We start from the raw sequence: 25,918 nt of genomic DNA on the forward strand, positions 1-25,918 counted from the left end.
CTCCGGCCCCTTCCTTCTAATTCTTTTGGATATCTATTAGAGGTGTTAACCACCATTAAGATGGGAAATCTTGGGGCCGGAGCTATAGCACAGTGGTAGGGTGTTTGCCTTGCACATGGCTGACCCAGGACAGACCTGGGTTCAATCCCCAGCATCCCATATGGTCCCCTGTGCCAGGAGCAATTTCTGAGCACTTAGCCAAGAGTAACCCCTGAGCATCACCGGGTGTGGCCCAAAAACCAAAAAAAAAAAAAAAAAGGAAAATCTTGGACTATAAAGAAAGAGAATGACTTAACTGTACTGTTGTCAGTCCTTGAACAAAAAGTAAGAATCCATTCACTTGGGTTCTTTTTGTCTTCCAACTAGCCTCTCAATACCATTGTACTGGCACTGCTCATCCCTATGATTTAGGCTGCAAAGGTTGCTGACAGAACAAGGACAGTCCTCGGATGTACTTTCCAGTGTCTGTCCATTCCTCCTTGAATGTTCAGTGCTATGGAATTGGTGTCCTTTTATTCTTGAAATAAAGAATACCTACCCCATGTGGACCCATGTGGCAGCTGGTGCTAAATAAAGTGAATCCCACCTTGAACAAGATGGATAAGTTCAGGGAGCACCTGCTCCTGCAAGAGAAATGACAAACTTGTCAGTCAACTGAATAGTAAACTCGTTTATCGAGAGTCGTAAGCAGGGAAAATGACTTGACATGAGAAGGACTGGACAGGCTGCTTTCGGTAGAGTATTCTAAAGGCCTCTAGAGGAAAGTGACCTTCTTCTGAGCCTAGGCTTGGAGGATGAGAAGTTGCCAGTACTTATGGCTGTCACCTCTTCCCCCCTTTTGTGTTGTTAAAGAACTATCAGGCAAAGGAATGGCAGGTATGAGGGACTGGAGGAAAGAAGGGCATTAAGGATTGTGGAGAACGGAGACCTCTCTTTATGGAGAGAGTGAGGCAAGATGAAGTGCACAGTGGGCACTTTTCCATTTGTGGAAAAAAATGTGTTGTCTTACTCTCACCTGGAATAATCTTTGGAGAATATCTCCTTTTAGATACTCTCCTTAAACACAGAGTCCTCAGTTAAACTAGCTATAGACCCAGGGAAAAGTTTTTGACTTTCATTTGTACTGCCTAAACATCTATGTACCAGGTTGGTCGGTGCCACCTAGACTCTGAACAAGAGGCCCCTTGAGGCAGTAGGCCTGTCTGCTGGGAAACAATCCCAAGACTGACTGTTTGGACAAGGATGGGCTTCCACTGTCCTTGGTGCTAACACTGAATAAGGAAGCAAATTTTAAATGAAAACTATGTTAGGTAAAGGCCTATTTAATAGTTCCTTTCAAGAGAGATCTTGATTTGGTCTTGAAAAGTGAATGCCTTGGGGTGAATACCTTGGATTATCTCTAAAGGGGAAATTTTGAATAATGCCTATTTGTTTGTTTGTTTGTTTTTGAGTATATCCATAGTACTTAGAACTTACTCCTGGCTTTACTCAGGGATCACTCCTGGTAGGGCTAGGGTGGGGGGACCATGTACAGTAGTACCAGGGATGAAACCTGGGTTGGACGCATGTAAGGCATACACTCTGACAGCTGTACTATCTAACTTCCAGCCCCATTTGGTGGCTATTCTTAAATTGTAAAGAGAAGTACAGTGTCAGAGAACTTGGTTCTAGAAGTTGTGTGTGGCACAAGTGAGGGCAAGAACCATCACTTGGATATTGTGAAGCGCCCACCATGAGTTGTCTAATTGTTCCTCAGAAAAATTTAGGACAGCTTTGACAAAGGAAAACAGCTGCCTCATGTCCCCCAAGCACTTGGTATCTGCACGTGCCACATCACGGGGAGGGGAGGCTGGCATGTTGCCTTTTTTATTTTTGTTTTTGAACCATACCTGGCAGTGCTCAGAGAACCTTATAGGCCTCTTATAGGCCAGGGATTAAACTCAGATTAGCTGCTTGCAACACAAGCAACTGAGAATTGTGGTATCTGTACTATCACTACACTATTGTGTACTAGGCCCATTGGCACATTCCTTTTGATGGCTGTATAATACTCTATTATGTGACTGTACCATAGCAGATGTGGGAGCAGTCATTTTGTGGTGCTCCCTTGGGTTGTTTCTGGTATTTTTGCCACCACAAAAATAAAAAGCAATGCGTGTGTGTGTGTGTGTGTGTGTGTGTGTGTGTGTGTGTAGATCATTTTAAATAAGTCTGTCAATGACATAAATTCCTAAGAGAGATGTTAGCTTAGAGAGTGATGCATTTAAATTTTTGATAGAGAGTATCCAATTGCTCTCCGGAGAGGTCCCAATTTAAACTCCCATCAGCAATGTAAGAGAGTGCCAATTTCCTGTGCCCTCACCCACACTGTATTATTACCAAGCTTTTTGATCTCCGCTAATCCAATGGGAGAAAACTAGCACCTTATTGTAGTTTAATTCGCATTAAGGATAAGGTTGAACTGCTTTTCACACGTTTAAAAGCCATTTGTTGGACAAAGATGTTTTTGTGTTTAGCAGTAGCCTGAAATAATCTTTGGAGAGTATCTCCTTTTAGCAGCATCTGCAACTCCTTTGCGGATACTGAGAACCTGATGCATTTGTGGGAATGGAGAAGTGTTACAATAGACCCACAATAGGAACTCCAGCTACTAGATTGAATTCCTCTTTGCTCATTGCTGGCGTTTGCTCACATTAGCCTACTCCTGCTACCTCCCACATGCTGCTGTCCTGGCTCTGGACAGATGATGCCCCTAGATGGATAGGAAGTGACCTCAGATGCAATAGGTCATCAGAGGTGCTCCCTGCTATATCTGCAAAGGGAGGGAGAAAATTTGTTATGTTTTCCTTGTTGATCTTTATTCTTTTATGTTAGTTTTTTGATACGGAACCATACCTGGCAGTGCTCAGGGGTTACTTTTGAACCCTGCACTCAGGAATTACTTCTGGCAGTCTTAGGAGGACTGTATGGGGTGTTCTATACTGTCACTCTCAGCCTCTCCAGTCTTTTAATCCTTACTCTATTATTTTAGACATCACTTTTAGCAATTTTTTTTTTTGCAATTTTTTTAATGTTGCTCCAGGGGACCATGCAAAAAGTAATTGAATATTGAGCTGTTATAGTTAAAGATGTGCTAGAACATGAAGACCCACCTCCTCAGCCTCGCCTGCTGTCTCTCACTGCCCTCCCTCTAGTGACCCCTGAGACTTGAGTCATGTAGATAGCTCAAGCAGTGGAGCACATACCTAGCTTGTTCAGTGCCTAGATTTCAATCTTCAAGGCCTCCTGAGCACCACTGAGTGTCATCCTGCCCCCCCAACCAGGTTTCTAACCTCCAAGCTGAACATTGCAGGATGCAACCACTGTGAAAATATGTATTTTTTTAATTTTTGTATTTATTTGGGCCACACCCACTGGCGCTCAGGGGTTACTCCTAGCTCTTCACTCAGAAATCGCTCCTGATAGGTTTTGGGGAACATGCACTGATGGGGATTGAACCCAGGTCTGTCCCAGGTCTGGTACATGCAAGGCAAATACCTTACTGCTATGCTATCACTTCAGCCCCTGTGAAAATAATTGTGAGAAGAAAACCCATTGGTTAGGTGATGGTGAAAGTATATATTTTGGTAACGTCAGAAGTCAAAATAACCAAAGAGCAAAAAGTTTTTTCTTGTTTTGGTTTTTGGTTTTTGGGTCACACCTGGCAGCACTCAGGTTACTCCTGGCTCTACTCAGAAATCGCTCCTGGCAGGCTCAGGGGACAATATGGGATGCCGGGATTTGAACCACCAACCTTCTGCATGCAAGGCAAACACCTTACCTCCATGCTATCTCTCCGGCCCCAAACAGCAAAAAGTTTTGAAGCTAAGATATCGTGCTTTTTATATCAGAATTGTATATGTGGTGCTGTTCTCAAGACTCCGTAGCCCATCTGTTGATGATGAATAGTGTGATTATTCAGAATGTTTTTGCTATGTGTCTTTCCCAGTTTAGCTTCTGTATTCATTTAGCTTAGATTTGGAGCACCCATTCTCTGCTGGGCATATTGGATCTCCATTGTTGATGATTTGGTCCTCGAGGCCAAAGCAGATTTAGACAACAGCACACGAAGGACAGATATAATTACAAAACATGATGCATTGATATGAAAAAGAAAGAATATGGTGCTGTGAAAGAGGGCATATCAAGAAGCTAAATTGGGGCTGGAGCAATTGTATGATGGGTTAGGGCTTTTGCCTTGAACGTGACCTACCCCAGGTTCAATATCCAATGTGCCATAAGGTCCCCTGAGCCCAGTCAGGAATAACACCTAAGTATCTCTGGGTGGGTTACCAAAAAAACAAAAGAACCTCAGGTAGGGTGTTTGCCTTGCAGGTGGCCAACCTGGATTCAATATCTGGCATCCCATATGGTCCAACAAGCCTACGAGGAGTAATTTCTGAGTGCAGAGCCATGAGTAACCCCTGAGCTTCCAGGTGTGACTCCAAAAAAACTTTATATATATATAATTTTTTTATATATTAAATAATAATCTATATTAACTTAGGGTTTAAGGACTCCAACTGCTTTACTGAGCCAGTTTCTGTTTGCTCTGAGACATGAAAAGTGACACAAAGGACAAAAAGCACCTTAGACTTTTGGGAATAACATAGCAGTTCTAGAGCAGGATGGTGGTTGGTTGGGCAGGCATAGGCTGCATGACTTGCGGGCCAAATTGGCCATGACAAAGCACTAATTTTATTGATAACCTCTAATGTCTACTTGACCCGTGACTTAGGTGATCATTGTAGCATCTGTTTATAGCCCAGTGGTTCCCAGATCCAGAAAACCTGCATCCCCAAAAGCAAAGCAGAAGTGGGGAGAGAAGACCAGCACCTCTCGAAAAGGGACTCCAGGAGACACCTACAGCCGAGGACATTGAACAGTTTCTGCTCAACTACCTTAAGGAAAAGGATATGGCTGGCGGCAATGTCTCAGATAGTGAAGATGAAGGTCAGTGTTATTAGGACTTTACCAGCTTTCTCTCTGTCTCTGAAGCAGGTGATCATAAAATCTGAATGTTACGGGGCTGGAGAGATAGCATGGAAGTGGGGCTTTTGCCTTTCATGCAGAAGGTCATTGGTTCAAATCCCGGCATTCCATATGGTCCCCTGTGCCTGCCAAGAGCGATTTCTGAGCGCGAAGCCAGGAGTAACCCCTGAACACTGCCGGGTGTAAACCAAAAAACCAAAAAACAAAAAAAAAAAAACAAAAACAAAATCTGTATGTTACGAGCATCTATCTTTATCGGAGGCATATCTGATAACACCTATTTGGGGGTGCACCCACAATTTACATGTATGATAGAGTCTCTCCATAGCTTTTCATTATATAATAAGTGACTAACTCTCCATGTCACTAGAGTTTTCTTAGTGTTTTAATAGCTGCAGCTAAAGATCAATTCTCTGGTGGAAAGTTTGGGGGAGCTTCTGGTTTTTCACAGAAAAAAAAAAGTATGTTGCCCTATGATGCTGTGTGCATGACCTTTTCCTTTTGCATATTTTTTAAAATCTCAGAAGTCAAGATTTCAGGGTCAAACTTGGTAGAACCATTTTTTGTTAGCCAAATTAACTCTGGAGAAGTAACCTGATTACACCCTCCCTACTGCAGTGCGGGACTAGTTCTGGCCTTTTCCCAGCCTTGTCAGCAGGGCTGTTGTCAGTTTTTACTTTGTTCTCATTAATAGGTGAAAAATGGTTGGTGTTCCATTTCTTTGATGATTGGCCAGGTTGACAACATTCTCTCCTAGTACTTATTTTCCTTACGTCCATTGTTTGATCCATTCATTTATTGGTGGGAGAAGAGCCCAATGTTTTTCCTACCAGTATATATGGAAAGGAGAAGGGAGTCCAGGCAAATTGAAGCTCCAGCCTATTGTTTTATTCACAAATTCAATCTGGAGCTTCAGGTCACAGAAGGATTAATAAATTATTAGAACTTCCTCGGCAAATATAAAATGCCAAGTCATAATGAGCTTGGTGGTCTCAGAACTATCCTAAATCCAAGTGAGTCCCAAATTAGTTTGTTAGGTTGGAATTGAGCAGATTTCTTTTTTTTTTTTTTTTTTTTTCCTCCTTTCTTTCCCTAACAACTCCCCACCACCCTCTGTCTACTCTGAGTCTCTGATGAACTAAAGCCACTTCTCCAGAATAGCAGGAAGCACTAGTTTGATGCAACTTAACTACAGCTAATTTCTTTTAAACAGTAAGAAAGCATCAGAGGCCCAGGTCATGGTTGATGCAGATCAAGTTCTGTTGTTTTCTGATCAGATATCTATCAGGCTTTTCCTTTTCAGTTTTGTTACTTCCACCAACCCAATTGTGTGTGTGTGTGTGTGTGTGTGTGTGTGTGTGTGTGTGTGTGTGTGTGTGTGTGTGTGTGTGTGAACTAGCCCTCACCCCCAACCCAATTGTGTGTGTGTGTGTGTGTGTGTGTGTGTGTGTGTGTGAACTAGCCCTCACCCCCAAACCTGAGAATCCAAGAGAAGCATGGGTAGGTATGGGGTTGGGGCTCTTGATTCCTTATAATCCAGATTTGTCATCCTGCTTGAACCTGAGCTTTGTCACTGACTCCATTCTTTCATGATTAGGATCTCCTGGCTTTGGTTGATGTTTGCTAGCAGCAGACTGAATGAATCAAACCTCTCTCCCAGCAACAAAAAAATTCACCTCCTTCAAATCACATTCAGCAATATGTGAATTTCAGACAGCAAATCCTCCTCTGGGGAGAAAAAGCATAGCCTTATTCTGAGAATTATCATTCGTCAAGCACATGCCACACACTCTTGGCACCATAAAGAATGTTGGGGTTTGCACCAGTTTGATATGTGTATTTTGTTTTAACCACAACAAAAGCACCTTGCTCATCTGTGGTCCCTGTTTCAAAAAAAAAAAAAACAAAAAAAAAACAACCCAAGCATTCTAGAAAAGCATTTTCATTCATCTTTTCAGCATCTGTTAGAGATGGGTGTGGCCTCTACTATAAGAGGCTGCTTTTTTCTTTTATAAATTTTTTATAATATTTTTTATTTAAACACCTTGGTTACAAACATGGTTGTGGTTGGGTTTCAGTCATATAAGATGACATCCCCCCATCACCAGTGTAACATTCCCATCACCAATGTCCCAAATATCCCTCCTCACCTCCCCGCCCCCACCTGTACTCTAAACAGGCTTTCTATTTCCCTCCTATATTCTCATTGTTAGGATAGTTCGCAATGTAGTTATTTCTCTAACTAAACTCATCATTCTTTGTGGTGAGGTTCATGAGGTGGGCTGTAACATCCAGTCCCCCTCTCTTTTGTAAGAGGCTGCTTTTCTAACTGAGGTAATCAGAATGGGGAAAAGTTAACAGGAACCAGGCTCAGCTCTGTGGAAATGAGGCCATCAGGTAACGGAAGTGCATAGTGTACTAACACATGCAAGTCAGTGAAGCATGTTGATCGCTGGTGTTATCTTATTTAACACTCCCAGAATTATTCCTTTCTGTTAGATGAGGCCATATAAAATAAGAAGTCTTGCAAATGGATTGTGGAGACAAAGTTTGATCCTCATGCCTGCTACCATAGTCTCTCTTATGTCAAGATGATTAAGACTTGGCCACCCAAAGATGTTACAATGTGTTGGAAAAGACAGATATATGGCCCTCTTTTCAGTAGAAAAAGAAAGGGAAGTGTTACTTGTGGACAGGGCAAATGCTGTCAAGGAATTTGTCCCACCATGGGACTCCAACTTATAACCTGGTCCACTTGATTTTATTTAAAATTTATGGGGGGAGGGGTATGCTAGAGAAATAGCAGAGGGTATAAGGTACTTTCCTTGCACATAACCAACCCAGGTTTTATCCCCAGCACCACATATCCAGCCAGGAATGAAATCTAAGTATCACCAGGAATGACTCAAAAACAAAAACAAAATCCCCCCCCAAACCTAAATTGTTTTTTTGAAAGTTAAAAGAAGAGTAAAGGTGTCAAAGAAAATTAAAACCCATCTATTATCTCATAATACCATCATTTTATATTTTGTTGCAGAAATGAATAGGACCATGGGGCTCTGTGTTTGCAGTTTCTTGTGTCTGTTTTTCTCTTTCAGGTGCCATTTGTCCTGGAAGCATTTACCCAGTCAGCAAAGCCCCCAGTAGATACAAATTTCAGCCCTCACAAAATGCTCATGCTCCATGATAGAGGCTATTAATTCCCAACTGGTATAAAGGATCCTCCCAATTTTTCTTTTTTTGTTGTTTTTGTCTTTTGGGCCACACCCGTTTGATACTCAGGGGTTACTCCTGACTGTGCGCTCAGAAATCACTCCAGCTTGGGGGGACTATATGGGTCATGGGAGATCGAACTGCTGTCTGTCCTAGGGTAGCGTTTGCAAGGCAGACACTTTACCTCTAGCACCACTGCTCCAGCCCCATCCTCCCAATTTTTAACTGGTCCATTGAATGAACCCTCTGGCAGTATCTTGACTCAGCATGGCCCGTGTCTCACTTGATTTTCTTAGATTCTATCCTAGCCCTTTTCTCTTACAAGTCCTGTTTGTGAGGCAGAGATTAGAAGATCTAGTTAGTGCAGGGCACCATGTAAAAACACTGTCCCTGGGTTTGTTTTTTCTCCAGAGGAGCATTTGGACCCGCCCTCTGCTACCGAGCCTGAACCAGGTTTTAATATGGAGCCACCACTGCCTGTACAAATCCAGATAGCCATGAATGTGATGGAGCGCTGCATCCACTTGCTGTCGGATACAAATCTGATGATCCGCTTGAAGGTCAGTATGGGGCCCTTTCGCTGCATCTGCTGAACCAAAAGACTAAGGTTTGGCTCCAGGGGCAGCGACCACATGGACAAACAAGTTGTATCCCTTATCTCCCATCCCCATGGGGCTTCTAGAAGAGGTTGAAGAGGAATTCTGCCAACAGGGTGATCATCTCACCTCTTTTCCTATCTGCTCACAGGCAGTCCTCTGGGTGGAATTAAAAAATCACCATACTGTGAGGATTCATTGCCTCTCCAGGAGAAAGAAAGCCACATGCTCTCTGCAGGGTGTCATTTTCTGAGCTGAGTTAATCATACAGGACACTGGGTACCAAAGTACTTTAAAGTACCAAAGCCACTCTTCCCAGGCGGCCAGTAGCCCTTATCTCTGTTCCCATTTCCATTTCCATCCTAGGAGAAACACCCATCTCCTTTCTCAGTCTTAGTTTCTCATCCCCTTGGAGTTTCTCCAGCAGTTTCCCCATCAGTCATAAGTTTGTGGGATGGGGTAGTGTGAATTGTGTCTTTCACTTTATACACACACACACACACACACACACACACACACTCACCATTTGACCCCCCTTGACCTAATATGAATCACTGCTCTGTGATGTGAAGAACCCTCTTTGCCCCCCCTATAGGGCAGTCATGGGTCAGGAAAACTGGATTTGAGATGACCTGACCTCTCAGAGACTCTTCCTGCTACTTCTGTTCTGTTAGCAAGCACCGCCATGTGCCTCCATGCCAGGTTTTCTTGGAAGTGCCCAGTTGATGTGTTGGCTGCATGTCTGCCCTTTTGTGGAGGCTGTAGAGCAACTCTGTGAGTGCTGTAGTTATTTAAATTCACAGTCCTTGAATTCAAGTCCACACCCCAAGTCCAGTCCTGGCTCAGCATCTCAACCAGCCCAGAGTACATTAATATACCTTTTGAGCTGCAGACGTTTCATCTGTGAAACAATGATGTCTCCCTCACTGGCTCATCATACTCCCTCATCATACACATGAAACAGTGCTAAGGAGGGAAGAAGATTCCATGATGGAAAATCGTACTGGGAACTCGCTTCCAACCTATTCCTGTGGAATGACACAGGGCTTACATTCTGATTTAGATCAGGTCGGCAGAAGAGGGCTCTCTTCATAGATTGAGAATGAGCCTGAGAGAGGGAGAAAGATATGTCAGGCACCAAGGAAGATGGGCATCATGGAAGCAGTGAGCCACCTGGATCCACGAGCAATAATGTCAGGGTTCCACCCCTGTCAGTAGTACCAGAGCCACATCTTATTTTTTGCTACTCTGCCCTGAGGTTTCTCCATTGCCTACTTGTTCCCCCTAGGGACTGACCTCTTCTACTTTTGGCATCATTTCTGGATCATGTGACCCAGCACACACTGGATCTCATGCAAGAACTCACGTAAATACTGGTGGACTTGTCTCTGTCTTTTTTTGGGGTTTTGGGCCACATCCAGCAGCGTACAGAGGTTACTCCTGGCTCTGTGCTCAGAAGTCGTTCCTGCCAGGCTCAGAGGACCATTTGAGGTGCCAGGGATCAACACTGATCTGCCTCATGCAAGGCAAAACCCTACCCACTGTGCTATCACTCCAGCCTCTGTCTCTGTGTTTCTCACTCAGGAGTGTACCTTCACCACCTCAGCTACTTCTCTGAGAATGTGCCCACCTTCTCTAAGAGGGTGACATGGCAAAAGGCCACCTGTGTGCTCTCAACTCCCAAGAGTCAGGGAAGGCTCAAAAGAATCTAGGGACTAGAGTGATAGCAAAGCAGATAGTGTATTTGCCTTGCATGTCACTGACCCAGGTTTCATCCCTGGCACCACCCATGGTCCCCTGACCCCCCACCAGGAGTGAGCCCCCTGATGCAGAAACAGGAATTAATCCTTGGACACAGTCCCAAAAAAGAGAGCAAAATTTATTGTATCTGTCTGCCCCAAAATCTTACATCTAAGATTGACCTGGATCTTGACTGCTCCCCACTTAGAAGTAACAGAACTTGGGGGCCAGAATGATAGTACAACAGGTAGAGCATTTGCCTTGTGCATTTGCCACTTGTGGCATGTGGGACAAAAACAAAATAACAGAACTTGATCTCCACCAGCTCTCAGTTTACTCTTCAGTGCCTATCTTATTCAGGGCCTTTCTTATTCAGTGGCCATGCGTCTGTGGCAGCTCCTAACCCCAAACCAGACGATCTGGTTTCTCCATCTCCCCAGCAGCTTGAGCCGTGTCATTTCCGGAGCACGTCTCTGTTCTTGGCCGCTTGGGTCCTGATCTCCTTCCTCCTTTCCTGTGAGTAAATGAGTCTTTCTGAGGGCCCTTCTCGCTGCCTTTCTCACCTCATGTCCCTTCTCACTCAGCTGCCACATGACGTTTTTAAAACTTGAATCATGTCACATCACTTTTCCTGCGTAAAAATGTTTGAACAGCTTCCTGCCACCCACAGTACAAAATAGAAAGGTTTTTTTGTTTTTGTTTTTGTTTTTGTTTTTCAGTTTTTGGGTTACACTTGGTGATGCTCAGGAGTTACTCCTGGCTCTGTGCTCAGAAATCACTTCTGGCTAGGGGTACTTTATGGGACGCCAAGGATCAAACCATGTTTGTCGAACCAGGTCCGTCCTGGATCTGCCACTGTGTTGTCACTCTGGCCCCTAGACGTCACTCTGGCCCCTAGACATAGAAAATTCTTAACATGACACCCTCACCCGCCCCTTACCCCTCTCAACTTCATGCCCACCAGCACCAGAAAATGCTTTCATTTTCTCAGTGTGCAAGCTCTCCTCACCCATGCTTATTACCATCTCAGCTTCTAGGAACTCTCACTCTTTGTTTTGGGGCCACTTGTGGTAGTGCATGTGTTCAGTGCTTATTCCTGACTCCATGGCTCAGGAATCACTCCTGGCGGGGCTTTTGTGACTATATGAGGTGCCGAGAATCAAACTTGTGTTGGCTTCATGCAAAGTAAGCACCTTACCCACTGTACTATTACTCTGGTTTCTCAGACCCTGAACTTTTTTATGTGACAGACTCCTCAGCTTCCTCATGTATTATTTTAGGAGCTACTTCAGCCAGAAGACCTCTTTCAGCTCTCTGTAACTTCCCTTCTACTTCCCTCCCTGGCACCTATCATACTTGGTAATCAGTTCTTTCCTGGGCCATAACCCAGTTAGAATCTTGTAAGCCCCACAAATGTAGGGAAACCTGTTTCCCGGGTATCTAGCCAGTGCTGGGCATCCAGTCATGTCTCAGTGAAAGTGTTTCTACATTATATTCTTTTAAAATGGGGGCTTGGGCCCTGGCTGCCTGCCGAGACCCACTCTCTCTTACCTTTCAGGTCTTAGATGTGCTGAATTTGTGTGTGGTGGTGCTGCAGTCCCACAAGAACCAGCTCCTTCCCTTGGTTCATCGGGCCTGGCCCTCACTAGTGCACCGGCTCACAAACGATGACTCACTGGCCGTGCTCAGAGCCTTCCAGGTATAGAACCACCCATGTCTTTTCTCTCTCCCCGCCTTTTCCCCCTGTATCCCCCTCTTTTTCCTCTTTTTCTTTCTCTTCTTTCTCTTCTCTTTCCTCTCTCTTCAGACCTTTTTTGGTGGGAGGGGCTTCCGGTGGAGACCAGAAGGCCTGCTGGACAAATTCTAAAAGAGCTGTAACACTTCAGACTTTTATTTTTATTAACTGGCTTAGCGGAATATACCTTGAAGAAAACACAGAAAGATAAGAAAAGGAGCTATAGCAATAGTACAGTGAGTGGATAGGGCGCTTGCCCTGCACACGGCTGACCGGGATTCAAACCCCGCACACCATATGGTCCCCCAATCCCTGCTAGGAGTGATTTGTAAGTACAGAGCCAGAGTAAGCCTGAGCACAGCTGGTGTGGGTCCAAAACAAAAATAAGTAAACCAAGTATTTTGGTTTTCAGTCATATTCTTCAGTATGTACTGGGCAAAAATACTAGCTGACATTTAAAGCATGAGGCAGAGCAGTGATAGTCTGATACAGTCCATGATACTTGCCTTAGCTGACTCTGGTTTGATCTCTGACACCACGTATGGTCCTCTAAGCACTACTGGGAATGAAACCTGACCACAGAACCAGAAGTAGTCCCTTAAGTGCCTCCCCCTCCACCCACCCCCCAAAAAAAAGTAAGGCCAGAGTGATAGTACAGTGGGTAAGGTATTTGCTTTGTACATGGATAACCCAGGTTTGATTCCCAGTACCCTCTAAGGTCCCCCCAATCTTCACCAGAAGTGATCCCTGAAAGCAGAGCCTTAAGCACTTGAAAATGTGGCCCCCAAACCAACAAAACAATAATAATAATAATAATAATAATAATAATAAAATATATGAAACATAACTTTTCTCCAGCGCAAAAGGTACTAGCAAGATAGGGTAGGGAGACCTTGCTGAGTCTTACTCAGATGTGAAGGTTCCCGTATACAAAGATGTGTGTACTATGTTGAAGGCCACTTTCCCCATGCATTGGTGATAACCCGATGTCTGTGACACCATGTGAACTGCCCAGCTGAGGGAGGGCCTGAAATCCTGAAATAAGCACCTTGCTATGCGGGATTTGCCAGCACTGTGAGCCAGTTACACTGTACTTAACCAATTTTTAAACAAATTCCTATTATCCCATCGACTTGGTCTTGTGCAGTGGCGTAAAGCCTTTCAATATGTTCTGCTCAAAAAAGTTTAAAATGAGGCATACAGAGAAGCTGCCTGTTGGGAGAGGTGGAATGAGGGCCCTCTACCTAAGGGATCCTGCCACAGGTCCAGAAGAACACTGGTTCAGCTCTCACCCTGTGGACCCTGCCCACTCTCAGCTGAGAGTCCTCAGCCACTGCCTCCTGGTGCCTGCCTATGGCAACGACAGCTGAGCCACAGAGCGCACATTGGCTCAGTTCGGCAGAGTGAGAAGCACCAGTCTTCTCGAGGGATGTCAGGAAGATTTAGGACATAGTCTGTGGAATCTACTCTTCTTTTTTCTTTTTAATAAAACATAAAAATGAGGAGCCAGAGTGATAGCACAGTAGTAGGGCATTTGCCTTGCACGTGGTTGACCCGGGACAGACCTCGGTTCTATCCCCAGCATCCCATATGGTCCCCCGAGCCTGCCAGGAGCAATTGCTGAGCGCAAAGCCAGGAATAACCACTGAACACTGCTGGGTGTGGCTAAAAAAAAAAAAAAAAAAAAAAGGGAAATCAAGATATTAATCATATTACTCATTCCACCCCAGATTCCTTTGAGTTATTCTCCATGTAATCTGTATTTATGGATAGAAGCAGCATGCCTTGGGAGCAAAGACCTCCAAATTCATAACTGTCAGAATCACAAACCATGGGTATGGAATTAGCAGCCGTAATTCTGTCTTTATTTGCAAGCAGAGTCCTAGATGAAATTGAATTACCAAATTGTGTGGTGCGTGACGCTGTCTATCACCAAGCTGGGGTTTTATTTGTCCCTGCAGGTTTTGCGCACACTGGGAGGCAAGTGTGGTGATTTCCTCAGGAGTCGCTTCTCCAAAGATGTCCTGCCAAAGCTGGCCAGTTCCTTGGTGACTCAGGCACCCGTCAGTGCCAGGGCTGGCCCTGTTTACTCCCACACACTCGCCTTCAAACTGCAGCTGGCTGTCTTGCAGGGCCTGGGCCCCCTCTGCGAGAGACTGGACTTAGGTGGGTAGAGGTCAATCACTCCCTCACTCGTCCCACCCACTCACTCATCCTGTCCTAACGTACCCTCAGCCACTCTGCTTTGCCCTTTCCTCTCAGTTCTGTGACCCCAGCCCTCTACTGGGGCATATCCCTCAGTCTTCCTTGGGCTTCACTCCTCTGCTCATCCCCTATGCTGGCCTGGTCGTGCCAGCCTCACCAGACAGCAGTTGGTTACTGGTCACCCAGATGAAGTCCGAAGCCCAATGCTTGTTTTGTTTTCCCTCTCTCCAGGTGAGGGTGACCTGAATAAAGTGGCTGATGCCTGCTTGATTTACCTCAGTGCCAAACAGCCCATGAAATTACAAGAGGCTGCCCGGAGGTACGTCTGCCTGATCACCCACATCTCTCAACGTTTGTTCTAAATTATGGATGATTTGCTAATGATGAGCAGAGTTGAGGCTTCTCTCCTCTCGCTCCTGGCCAGGTTCAGCTGATTTCTTTAACTGGCCAACTCTAGGATTAGTATTTGCAGCAAACATTGTCCCACTGCTTTAGTGTCACAACCATTCCACAGGGGCAAAGCAGAAAGGTGGGGTGCTGAAAAGGACAGAGAACTTTCCAGGTCAGAGGCGACCTGCTTTGAAATCTTCTCCTCTGGTGACCAGGTGATTTCCCTCCACCCCACCCCCATCTCACCTCTTAGGGATCAGCTGCATCATCCACAAAGGGAAAGCATTGGGTTACTCCTTTGTCAGTGCTCAAAACTCTTAAGCAGATTTAGGTGTGTACAAGAGGCTCATCCCTGTTTTTTTCTTTTTTTCTTAAAAGGCTTCATGGGCCTTTTCTAACTCTGCAATTATGTGATTTATATTTGAAGAGTTTTGCTGTTTAGAGAAGATGTATACCACCTCTGACACACAGTAGAATTTTTTTCAGCAGCTCAAACTCTGAGCACAGCAGATTTCCACAGATTTGAAACCCAAGATGTACTCTTTGGTTTTTGGGCCACACCCGGCGGTGCTCAGGGGTTACTCCTGGCTGTCTGCTCAGAAATAGCTCCTGGCAGGCACGGGGGACCTTATGGGACACCGGGATTCGAACCAACCACCTTTGGTCCTGAATCGGCTATTTGCAAGGCAAACGCCGCTGTGCTATCTCTCCGTGCCCCCAAGATGTACTCTTAACCCCCTTCCCTAGCCCCAGAACTGCCAGTCCCAGGGAGTCTGTGGGTGTGCTGAGCCTGTAACTCTGCATCTCCAGGCTGATGCATCCTTTCCCTTCTCAGGCTATTGTGGCCCAATTCTGGTCTTCCTGGATGAGGCAGACATCCTCTCCTCCCTGTGGGGTGATCAGGTTATGAGGAAAGCCCAGTTGCTCCTGTAACAAACCTTGCTCACTCTCAGGGAGTGATGGAAATATCATTTTGAATTGATTTATTGTGCTTTGCGATTTTTTGCTCTTGATTTCCCTAGTTCCCTTTTTTCTTTCTGTTTCTTTCCTGTCACATCTCTAAGGCCCAGAATCAGTCACAGTGTCTGAAGCACGAGGGTGCATCCCAACTTGCTCCTTACGTTTCTTGGCATCCTACCTCCACCACCATACACACCCACTTTCTTAATCCTTATAGAACCAGCTTAGGGTAAAAGTCCTCCTCCCCTAGACAGTGCACCTGACACTGATTGTGCTATGATTTGAGGTGCCGTTCAAGAATGTGATGAATTCATCTTCCAGTACATTCTTCTGGGTTCCTGCCACAACCAAAAGTTACAAGGATCTGTTTTTCCCATTCCCTGGCTCCTTTCACTCTTCTGCATCCTATTTAGAGCCATCAGACAAGCTAATATTTATGGTTCTTTATCTTTTTATTTTCTGTCTCTCCCTCCATCCCTCCCTCTCACTTTCTCTCCCTCTCTCTCTCCCCCTTGTGAAAAAGCAATTAAACCCAGACCGGCCCTTGCTGCATCTTGAGTTGGTATTCAAGGTGCCTGGGAGGAGGAAAATGCAGTCAGACCACTTGACTGCGGGCTTTGTTTGCTCCGGCACATTCCATTCGGGGTTGAGTCAGATGACCTCCTTCTTGATGGGCTTCGAGGGGAGGAAGTGCAAGGTTGATTGCTTCACAGACACATCATCTGCAAACTTATTTTGAAGTCAGGGGGAAATAAAGCAGTGCTGTCCTTGATCAGGAGCTGATTTGGCATCCTGATTCGGAAATTAATAAGCTCTCTAAGTGGGAGGCACAGCCTGAGACAATGGGAAGCCTGGTCTCTCTGTCAGCCTCCGTGCCAAGTGACGAGAGGGGGGATGGGAGGACCCTTGGTCAAGGAACCGACAGACAACCAGCCGGACAACAGGGGCTGAAGGCCAGGGTGCCCTGAAGGAGATGTGTTCCCCTTCTGCCAGTTCAGGTGGTGGGCCTTAGTTCTCCTCTTCCATCCCCAGGTCCTTCCAAAAGTGAAACATGGGCACCTACCGGTGGGTCAGAGCTATCATGACTTCACCTCTGTGTTATCAACCCTGACCAGTGCCCCTGTGTTCACTCCTGCTGGCCCTCAGTGCCCCCTGCCCTGGCATGGGAAGAGATGTGCTTTGCATCCAGCCAGAGGGTCCCAAAGTCCCAGCCACATTCCACATCTGGAGTATCCGGAAGAGCCAGAGGCACTGAGGCTGGTACAGCTCCCTCAAAGCCGGTGGCTCCCACACTGTTGGCAGACCACCAACTTGCTCTAGAATTGACCCCTTAGCCTGACCAGATGGGGAAGGGTGACACCTGGTGAGCCAGTGTTGATCTGAGAGTGCCCCATCTGATCTGTGGGTTTGACTGGTAGGACTCAAGGTCTCTGAGCCAGGCCCTCTTTGTGAGCTTCCCTTTTGGGCTCTTCCTTCTTCCTACTTGCATCCTTGGGTTTCAGGGGATGACTGGAGGCTGTGTTTGCTTTTTTTAATTTGTCATATTAAATAGAGCCTTTGTGGCAGGCTTTTACATCCAAGCTATAAACTCTCAAAATGGGAATTGATCAGGGGTGGTTGATGTAACTGAGGCTATAAATGCTAAGAAGGGGCCAGGCCATTGCAGTTTAATGCTTTATCTATCGAATGTGCCTTGTAAGGAGGGGCATAAATCTTGTGGCCTGGAGGGGACAGGCCAGGAGGGTGGTGGGGTGGTATAACCTTGCTGTATGTTACCACCAGGTGTCACTGTTAACTGCCCATACAAGAAAGATGCCAGCTTCCCCCTCAGCCCATCTAGTTCAGTAACCTCGGTGGCTAACACGTGAGAACATCATAGCTAGTGTGGGAGGAAAGCCAGCTGGGTCGGGAGGGTGAATGCTGGCTCACCGCAGGTGTCAGCCCAGCCAGGGTAGAGACAAACTTAAGGGATTTAAGTTCCCTAGTGGCCCCAGGAGCCTCGCAGCCACAGTGGGCCTCACCAGTTCTTCTCTGCCTTTCTAATCATGGACCTTTTCCTTGCCATACTTGAAAGGAAGTTGAGATGAACATGCATACCTTGAATTTGTGATTTTCCTTGATGCTACTGCCTGCTCCCAGTCTGATTCAACCTTGCTTCATTAAAAACACACTCTTTGGGCCTGTCTCTGAGCCACCTCTGAAGCTGCCTACCTACCTATCTTGCGCCCGAGATCTTCACTGATCCCGGAGTCTTTCATTCTGGGGCTAGAGGAGCAGAGCCAGCAATATTGTCTAGGATGACATCCAGGCCCAATAGGTGTGGAACGGAAGGAAGTGCTTGGAGGATCCTAGGGCACACAGAAGGCTCTCAGGGAGGGAAGATGACCTGGGCCACACCACTGACCATATAGCCACTAGGTCTGGGGGCCAGGGAGAGGGCTTCCCCAGTTTTCTCTGTCTGGGCATTGTGTCTGAGGGCAAAAGACACCAGTCTCCTAAGTAAATAAGGGCTTAAATCTTTTTGTTGATGGTGGTGTTTCTGGGGTCAGAGTTGGTAGTGCTCCTCCCAGGGACCCCTCCCAGCTCTGTATTTGTGAGGGGTACCTTCAGATAGAGCCAGAAATCAAACCCAAGACCATCTGTATGCAAAGCATGTTCTTACTCTCCTGCTTCCCCCCACCCTAGGTTTAAATTGTACTGGCTCTGTGACTAGAGAAAATGAGTTGCATTAAGATGTGAGGGAATTCTGTGTGCCAAGCACATTATAGGCACCTTCAGAAGGAGGGGATGGGGGGCCTGACCCCTCACGATGCCAGATGAAGATTGGAGCACACATGCACCTCCATGTGGATGCCATTGCGTGTCACCATTCACAGGCAATGTATTTCATGCATGTATTTCCCATCATCAGCCTGGCTGCTCCTTTACTAAATCCAGAGCAGGGGGATCCTCTCAGAGGGATCCTTTTCATGTTAATTGCATGGCCTCCCTCTGCCACTGTGTGCCTGAGAAGTCAGGTCCGAAGGTTCATTCACTGGCCGACTTCCCCCACTGTCTAGCAGTGGGCGCCCAGCCCTTCAAAGAACCCGCCAGAACCTTCAAACCCTAGATGAACACAGACGGGCACAGGCTCGTTCGTTTCATCCCTGCCAGAGCCCAGCAGAGCTCTTTACCCACACATGGGGCTATTATACTTGAAAGGATCAGAAGCCATGAGGCAATCTATTCATTCAGCTGAGTTCAAAATTAGTAGCGCTCCTCCCTAAATGTTATGGGCAGGTGGTTCAAGGTTGGGCTGCAAGACCATATTCTCTCACCCCACCCTTCACCCCCCTCCCAATCCGTTAGCACCCAGCGTGGAAACAAGGGCACTCTGGATATTTTCCCTCCCAACCCTTGATTAATAGTTGACAGATCCAGGCCCAAAGTAGTTAGCTTTTCTATTATCCATCTTTGACAGGCATCGCTTCTTTCCTTTGTGAGGCTCATTGTTCTAAAAATACCCTCAGATATGAAGCTGTTTCTGTGCATATGCAGGCATGATGTCCTGGTGTCAGAGATAAGAGACATCTGCCATACAGATGACAAAGTGGGTTGCTGAGTTTCAGATCTGAGGCAAGGATTTCTGTGCTCCTTGAGTCCATTGCTCCCAGCCAGACCTTTCTCTGCTTCCACGGTGTAACTGATAATCTGCCAGGTGCCACAGTTCCACCACCAAGCAGGAAAACCCAGTGTATGCATGTGTCGCTGTGCCACACTAGACTGAACACTGGGACATGCCTTTGATGGCAGGTCAAGCCTAGTAGCTGGGCCAACTCACACAATGTGTTATAGGTCTCAGTCACTGTGGCAGACCATGGGAGAGCCATTTCCTCATCTCGGTGTCTCTGGTCTGTCCTGACCACCTGAAAAGCTGGAATGAATAGGATGATGTAAGTGCAGAGCAAGGTAGCCAGGTGAAGGTCTTACTTGGGTAATTCTGTGGGTATTTGTTTTAAAAGGCACGGGGCGGTGGGGGGGGGGGGGCGGGAATTCTCTTATTAGCAGCAAGGGACTATGCAGGGAGTTGGAAGTGTCCAAAGATGTACACCAGGTTAGAGTTGACCTCAAGAGTGACTAATCCACTTATTCTCAAAGTCTGTCTCCTCTCAAGTCTAGAGTAAGCCTGTCAGTTCATTCCCCTAACAAAGTTACATGGATTCATTGAAGTTGTGTGTATTAATTCTTCAGCATAAGATATGAATACCAAGTAAAAAGTCAATACATAATGGTGACTTCTCACCCATTCCAAAGAAGACCTTGGCATCTTAAAGTTAAGAGAATGCAAGGAAGAATATAGGAAGGGATACAGAAGTAGATGGAAAGGTGGGGGTTTTTTGTTTGTTTATGGGCCATACCCGATGACACTCAGGGGTTACTCCTGGCTATGTGCTCAGAAATCGCTCCTGGCTTGGTGACTGTATAGAACACAGAGGGGGGCTGTGGAACCGTGGCCTGTCCTAGGTTAGCGCGTGCAAGGCAAAAACGCCCTATGGCTTGTGCCACTGCTCCGGCCCCAGATGGAAAGATTTTTTTGTTTTGTTTTGTTTTTTTGTTTTTGGGTCACACCCGGCAGCACTCGGGTTACACCTGATTCTACACTCAGAAATCGATCCTGGCAGGCTCAGGGGACCATATGGGATGCCGAGATTCGAACCACTGTCCTCCTGCATGCAAGGCAAATGCCTTACCTCCATGCTATCTCCGTGGCCCAGATGGAAAGAATTTTAAGGGGAAAAAATTTAAAGAGAAGCAGGTACTACAGAGTAACCTCTGAAGTTCTTTCCTGTCTGCACCCTTGCCAGAGATGAGCCCACTGTGCGGCTCTGGCTGCAGTGAGTAGACGTGGCTCCTGCCTACTTGCTGTCATTGAAAACTGCTCAGCTCTCCTGGGTGCTGAGCCCAAGACCAAGCTCTAGGCTTGGTGTTCTGTAGAAGGGTGTTTGTTCTTTCTAGTCAAGAAAGGGCTTGCTCAGAGTTGTCACCTCTGTCACCAGAGATGGTGGGCCTGGTACGAGGGTGTGTGTTGCAGAAGTACTGTTGGGATTGGGAGGCACAGATAAACTCCAAAGACATCTTTGTCCAAGGGAGGGGCAGGAAATGCTGTATGTTGCTGGAAAGTACCAGCCGAGGCCCAAGTCCACTGTTGTGCTGACCATGGAAATTCACCCCATCACAGTGCTGTAGGATTGAGCTGGCCAGATGGACAGGTATGCTTTTAAATCCTACCCCAGTGAGATTTAAACCCTTCTAGGCGCTGGCTTATTTTTGAATTGTCTGTAACATATCGGGCCTCTCAGTGCCTTGTCTTTTTAAATATGCAGAAAACAGTGGAGTTATTCTGCCGCATTTATGATACTTTGTCTTGTGGTAGTTTAGAGGCTCGATTAGCATCATACGTTCTGCTGGAGTTTATGGTTTTCCGTCTCGCCCTTGCTGCATTTAAATATCCTTGATATAGGTCTTTGCAGGAGCATGCGGAGCAGTGAGATCGATAGATGAATGGTTTCAAACCGGTAAATAGTTATGTATAACGAGTATGGATAGCTGCAGAGGTAATTGGCAGTATTTATTTGGAGAGAAGATGGTTGCTTCAAGTCATAATCCTCCACTTCCAACATTTAGAAACAAAAAAAGACCTCCATGTGGGGGAAGATCGCGAAATTGAATAGCAAGAAAGGACAGGCTTGAAATACTGGTTAACCAATGAACCGAGACCCATTAGAGAAAATTACCAAGGATAGAATGCACGTCCCACTGCTGGCTGGCATGACCGTGCCGACACCCTAAGAATCCATTTGTTGGAAGGGAAGCATGCATGTCAGCATGTCAGCAGTCACGGGGGAAGGAAAGGGGGAGGAGCATGGAGGCTGCCTGCTCTGCCAGTCCTGAAGCCGCCTTCTTTGCCAGCCTGATGTTCTACTTGGCCACAGTGGGCCAGGCCCAAGCAGAGCGTACTGGGGTCAGGTCCTCAAAAGACATACCCGCAGACCTGCCTTAGAGTCCTCTGGTGTTAGATAAATAAGCACCTTACACATCGCCCAGGTGCCTATTCAACACCCGCAGATAGCTCCGGGGAGTTTTTTAGGAAGAGATAAGCAGTGGGTCTCTCCAGCCAGTAACTGATAGAGAAAGAGGAGCCTGCCACTGAGCTCCAAGACCTTGACTCCACTCACACTGCTGTGCTGGGGCCTCCCTGGCTGGTGGTTTTTCAGAGCCCCCTTTGAGCAGCTGTTGTCTAGACAGAGATGGGGGGTATGTGCATGCTCCAGATAGTCTGCGGCAGAGGAGCTGCTTCCAGGGGTCTAGGGGTGTGTTCGGGGTGGGGGTAAGGAATCAGGAAGCCCTGCCCTATACCCATGCTTGGATTCACTAAGAGCAGGGCTTCAGAGCCGATGCAAGAGAAACCCCTCTCTGTGGAGAAGCAGGGGCATATCCCCAGGTTAGCCCCGTGGACCTCAGTCCTGCTCATTCTCTCCAAGTTTGTTCCCCAGCCTCAGCCCACACACCTTGGCCTGGGCCCCAACTGTGCTAGGGGTGGCTCAGTGTGCAAACATTTGAGGACCTGGGCCAAAGCAATAGGGCATTTACCTCGCCTGGATCAACCCAGGTTCAATCCTCTGCAACATATAATCCTCTGAGCACCACCAGAAGTGGTCCCTGAGCACAGCTGGTAGTAGCATAAAATCGTAATAATTAGGGGGTACACCAGGAGAGGGAGTTCCCAGACCCAACTGGCCAAACTCTAATGGCACATTCTGTGTCTGCCCAGGCCACCACAGTCTAGCTGGGACGCCCAGAGTGTCCCACGCCTGCTGGTGGGGTGGCTGCAGTTTATTAGGTGCTCACTGACACCTGCCAGTCCTAGATGGGGCTGAAGTGCAGGGAAATGGCCGCCTACATGAAGTAAAATTCAATAAAGCCGCATTTTAAGTGAAAAATCAGTATAAACACTGGGCTTCTTTGCCATGGAAACAGAGGTTGCTTAGAAACTGCCTAACAGCGAGTTCTAAATTTTTTAAAGTCAAGTTATCATTTAAGCTACACGGCCCTACAGGTTATTGAGAGATAATCACTCGCCTCGGGACACTCAGTGGCATGAGGCACAGCTGAGTGCCTCCCGCAACTCTGGGGACCAGATAATCTCTTGATAACTGCGCTCCCTCGTGCCTCTGATTTGGGCCCGGGGGAAAGAGAAAGAAATTTTGCTCAGGAGTTAAACGGTGTACATACATATATATTTTTTTAAGTGTTTCTCTCTGGGTTTGAGGAAAGATGGAGCTGCCCATTTGGCTTGTTCAAGCGCCCCTCATGGCTGCATCTCAAGATGGATGAGGAACATTTTCCAGACAGTTACCCCAGTCGCTTCTTAGCAAACCTCCCGCCTTTGTCTTCTGGCTCTGTGACCAGGCAGAAAGGACTTCAGGGACTCCGCTCTGGGCTGGCCCCTCCCGGGGAGCCCCTTTCCTCCCCTCCTCAGGAGGGACTAGAACCCACTCAAGCACACACAGCCACCCACGCCCATCAGAGTGAGACCAGACTAAGTAAAACTCTGCAGCTGTGCCCTCAGACTGGCTGCAGACTTCAGGCACAGCTCCGGGGGAGATGGAGACTGGTGGGAACACTTAGAACAAGGAGCCAGGGCCGGAGGCCTTCGAGTCACAGCCTTGTCACCCAGCACACGCACAGCTTAGTTTCCACCCTCACCTTCAGACCTATTGAGAGAATGTTGTATTCTGTTCCCTCCTAGAGAGAAAACAAATAGGGGAGGCAAAATAGGAACCCCATAAGCTAAGGATGGAAATCCTCCACCAAGTCAGTGAGAAAGAGATTAGGAGTGGAAAAAAGCACCAATGTTTTGCCCTTTTCAGAATGTCTAAGGATTTTCTCTGGCCTGTTTGTGCCATGCAGCACAAGTCTATGGTAAGAATTATTCCTCAGACATGCTCTCTCTGAAAGGAACAGTGTTTCCTTCCTCACTTGTGAGTGTTTTCCTGCACCTCTTCACCAAGCACCTCAGAACAAACCTGTGAGGAGGTGAAAAGACGGGGAGGTGCACCTGTTCCTCTGAAGAGTCCCCCATCCCCCTGAATCCAGTGCTTCTTTTAGAACAAAGACCCCACAGGATTCTCCAAGTTTGATTTTCTTTCTTTTGTGTGTGTGTGGGGGGGGGGGTGCGTTGGGTCACACCCGGCAGTGCTCGGGGGTTATTCCTGGCTCCAGGCTCAGAAATTGCTCCTGGCAGGCACGGGGGACCATATGGGACACCGGGATTTGAACCGATGACCTCCTGCATGAAAGGCAAACGCCTTACCTCCATGCTATCTCTCCGGCCCCCAAGTTTGATTTTCTGAATGAATGAAGGTGAAGGTGGTATGCTCCCCAACACTACCATCCCCACATTTTACTTCCCCTTAACATTTCACTGACCCATCTCAGGTCAGCAAGAGGGACTGGCTGTGTTTTCCTTTCCTGCCTATGTATTGTCAGGGAGTTGGGACATATATGGTGAGAGTGCCTGGGTTGTAGACCAGAGCTGGAGGGACACCTCACACTCTGGCCCTCCCATGCTTGTGTCTTGCTCACGTCAAAACATTCTTTGAAGCAGAGACTACACCATGCTGTAGCCAGCGAAATTGTTTCTGTTCTTGACTGGGAGGAGGAGAGAAGAAAAATAAATCAAATGAGACTATTTGCATTCTAATAGTCTTTGGCACCAGGGAAAACTGTCAACTGTGTCACGTGTAAATAGAAATCTGCTTCCCGTTTTTGGAGCTATTTTTCCCCCCATAATTTCCCTTGCCACTCTAATTATCAAAGATATTTTTGTTTTTAAACAAAAATTGTCTCCCACGCAGGCCCTATCTCCTTTCTGCGGTGAAGTGGAAACGATGAATTAGAATATTCTAATCACTTCTCCAGCAACAACCGCTGAGGTTATAAACACGAGATTATCCTAATAAAGAAAATTCACTCAAGGGGCCAGAGTGGTAGCACAGTGGTAGGGCGTTTGCCTTGCATGCAGCTGACCCAGCATGAACGTGGGTTCGATCCCCAGCATCCCATATGGTTCCCCTAGCTTTCCAGGAGCGATTTCTGAGTGCAGAGCCATGAGTAACCCTGAGTGCCGCTGGGTATGTCTAAAAAAAGAAAAGAAAAGAAAACTCACTCAATTATTGAGGCCTGGACTAGACCAGCAATGCTCAAAGTGGTCCACCACCTGCCACAGTTACCCCAGAAGGAAAGGCAAGATGAGGTACTGAATACACCGGCAGTACAGTGGTACAGCACTCGCCTTGCATGTGGCCAGTTGGAAATTATTCCTGAGTGCAGAGCCAGGAGTAACCTGAGTATCTCCAGGTATGGCCCTAAAACAAAAAGCAAAAACTAAAAAGGCAAGGCCAGATCCCATGCCCCCTCCCCATAACACACCCCCAACACACAGGTTTCAACAGTTGGCAAAGGGCCAAACCTAGAGTTTTGCTTTTATTGAAGACAGAATACTTACACTTAAGGGAGAGGCCTCCTAGAAGGGCCTTCAGTAAAGCGGGGTTTCTCTGAGACACCCTTCTCCAGCAAGTAAGGCAATAGAGACTCAGGTGCCAGGGAAGCTAGAGATTGGTCCAGTCTCGTTTGGTCCCTAACAGTACCCTGAGCAAAGAAGCGCCCCATTTTCAGAAATGAGGACTGAAAAGTGAAGGTAAAACTCATATAGTAAACCTATAAACATGAATCTGTCCTGTGCTTTCCCCTTCTTATTTCTTTCTTCCCTGGTGGTGAGTCCTTGATGTCTCCAGATAGATTCTTTTATAGAAGGGAAATTCCAGGCTGAAGAGCTTGTACAGGGTAAGGTCAATGCCCTGGCCATAGCACCACCAGGGCTAATCTGAACACAGAGCCAGGAATTGCCCTGACACCTCCAGGTGTGGCCCTGATTCCTATACCCCTCTCCAAAACAGTCATCATCGTGCCACCTAAGGGATTAATTATGAAATTGAGAAGTGCCCTG

At 46.8% G+C, this 25,918-nt stretch overlaps 1 protein-coding gene and 1 non-coding gene across 2 annotated transcripts in view; one reads left to right on the top strand and one right to left on the bottom strand.

Moving 5' to 3' along the window:
* TTI1 (TELO2 interacting protein 1) overlaps positions 1 to 25,918 on the top strand; it is a 49,869-nt gene that overhangs the window by 22,416 nt on the left and 1,535 nt on the right. Inside the window, exons 3-7 of the mRNA XM_049779140.1 lie at positions 4,804 to 4,992; positions 8,656 to 8,804; positions 12,139 to 12,279; positions 14,277 to 14,481; positions 14,752 to 14,839. Of these exons, the coding sequence (XP_049635097.1) occupies positions 4,804 to 4,992; positions 8,656 to 8,804; positions 12,139 to 12,279; positions 14,277 to 14,481; positions 14,752 to 14,839 (772 nt within the window). The remainder of the gene's footprint in view (positions 1 to 4,803; positions 4,993 to 8,655; positions 8,805 to 12,138; positions 12,280 to 14,276; positions 14,482 to 14,751; positions 14,840 to 25,918) is intronic.
* On the bottom strand, positions 12,402 to 12,463 carry LOC126019214 (U7 small nuclear RNA). Its single transcript, XR_007498957.1, has one exon. It is a non-coding gene; the product is annotated as a U7 small nuclear RNA (small nuclear RNA).

The sequence above is a fragment of the Suncus etruscus genome, chromosome 9 (assembly GCF_024139225.1).
Source record: "Suncus etruscus isolate mSunEtr1 chromosome 9, mSunEtr1.pri.cur, whole genome shotgun sequence".
In the NCBI taxonomy this organism is placed as follows: Eukaryota; Metazoa; Chordata; class Mammalia; order Eulipotyphla; family Soricidae; genus Suncus; species Suncus etruscus.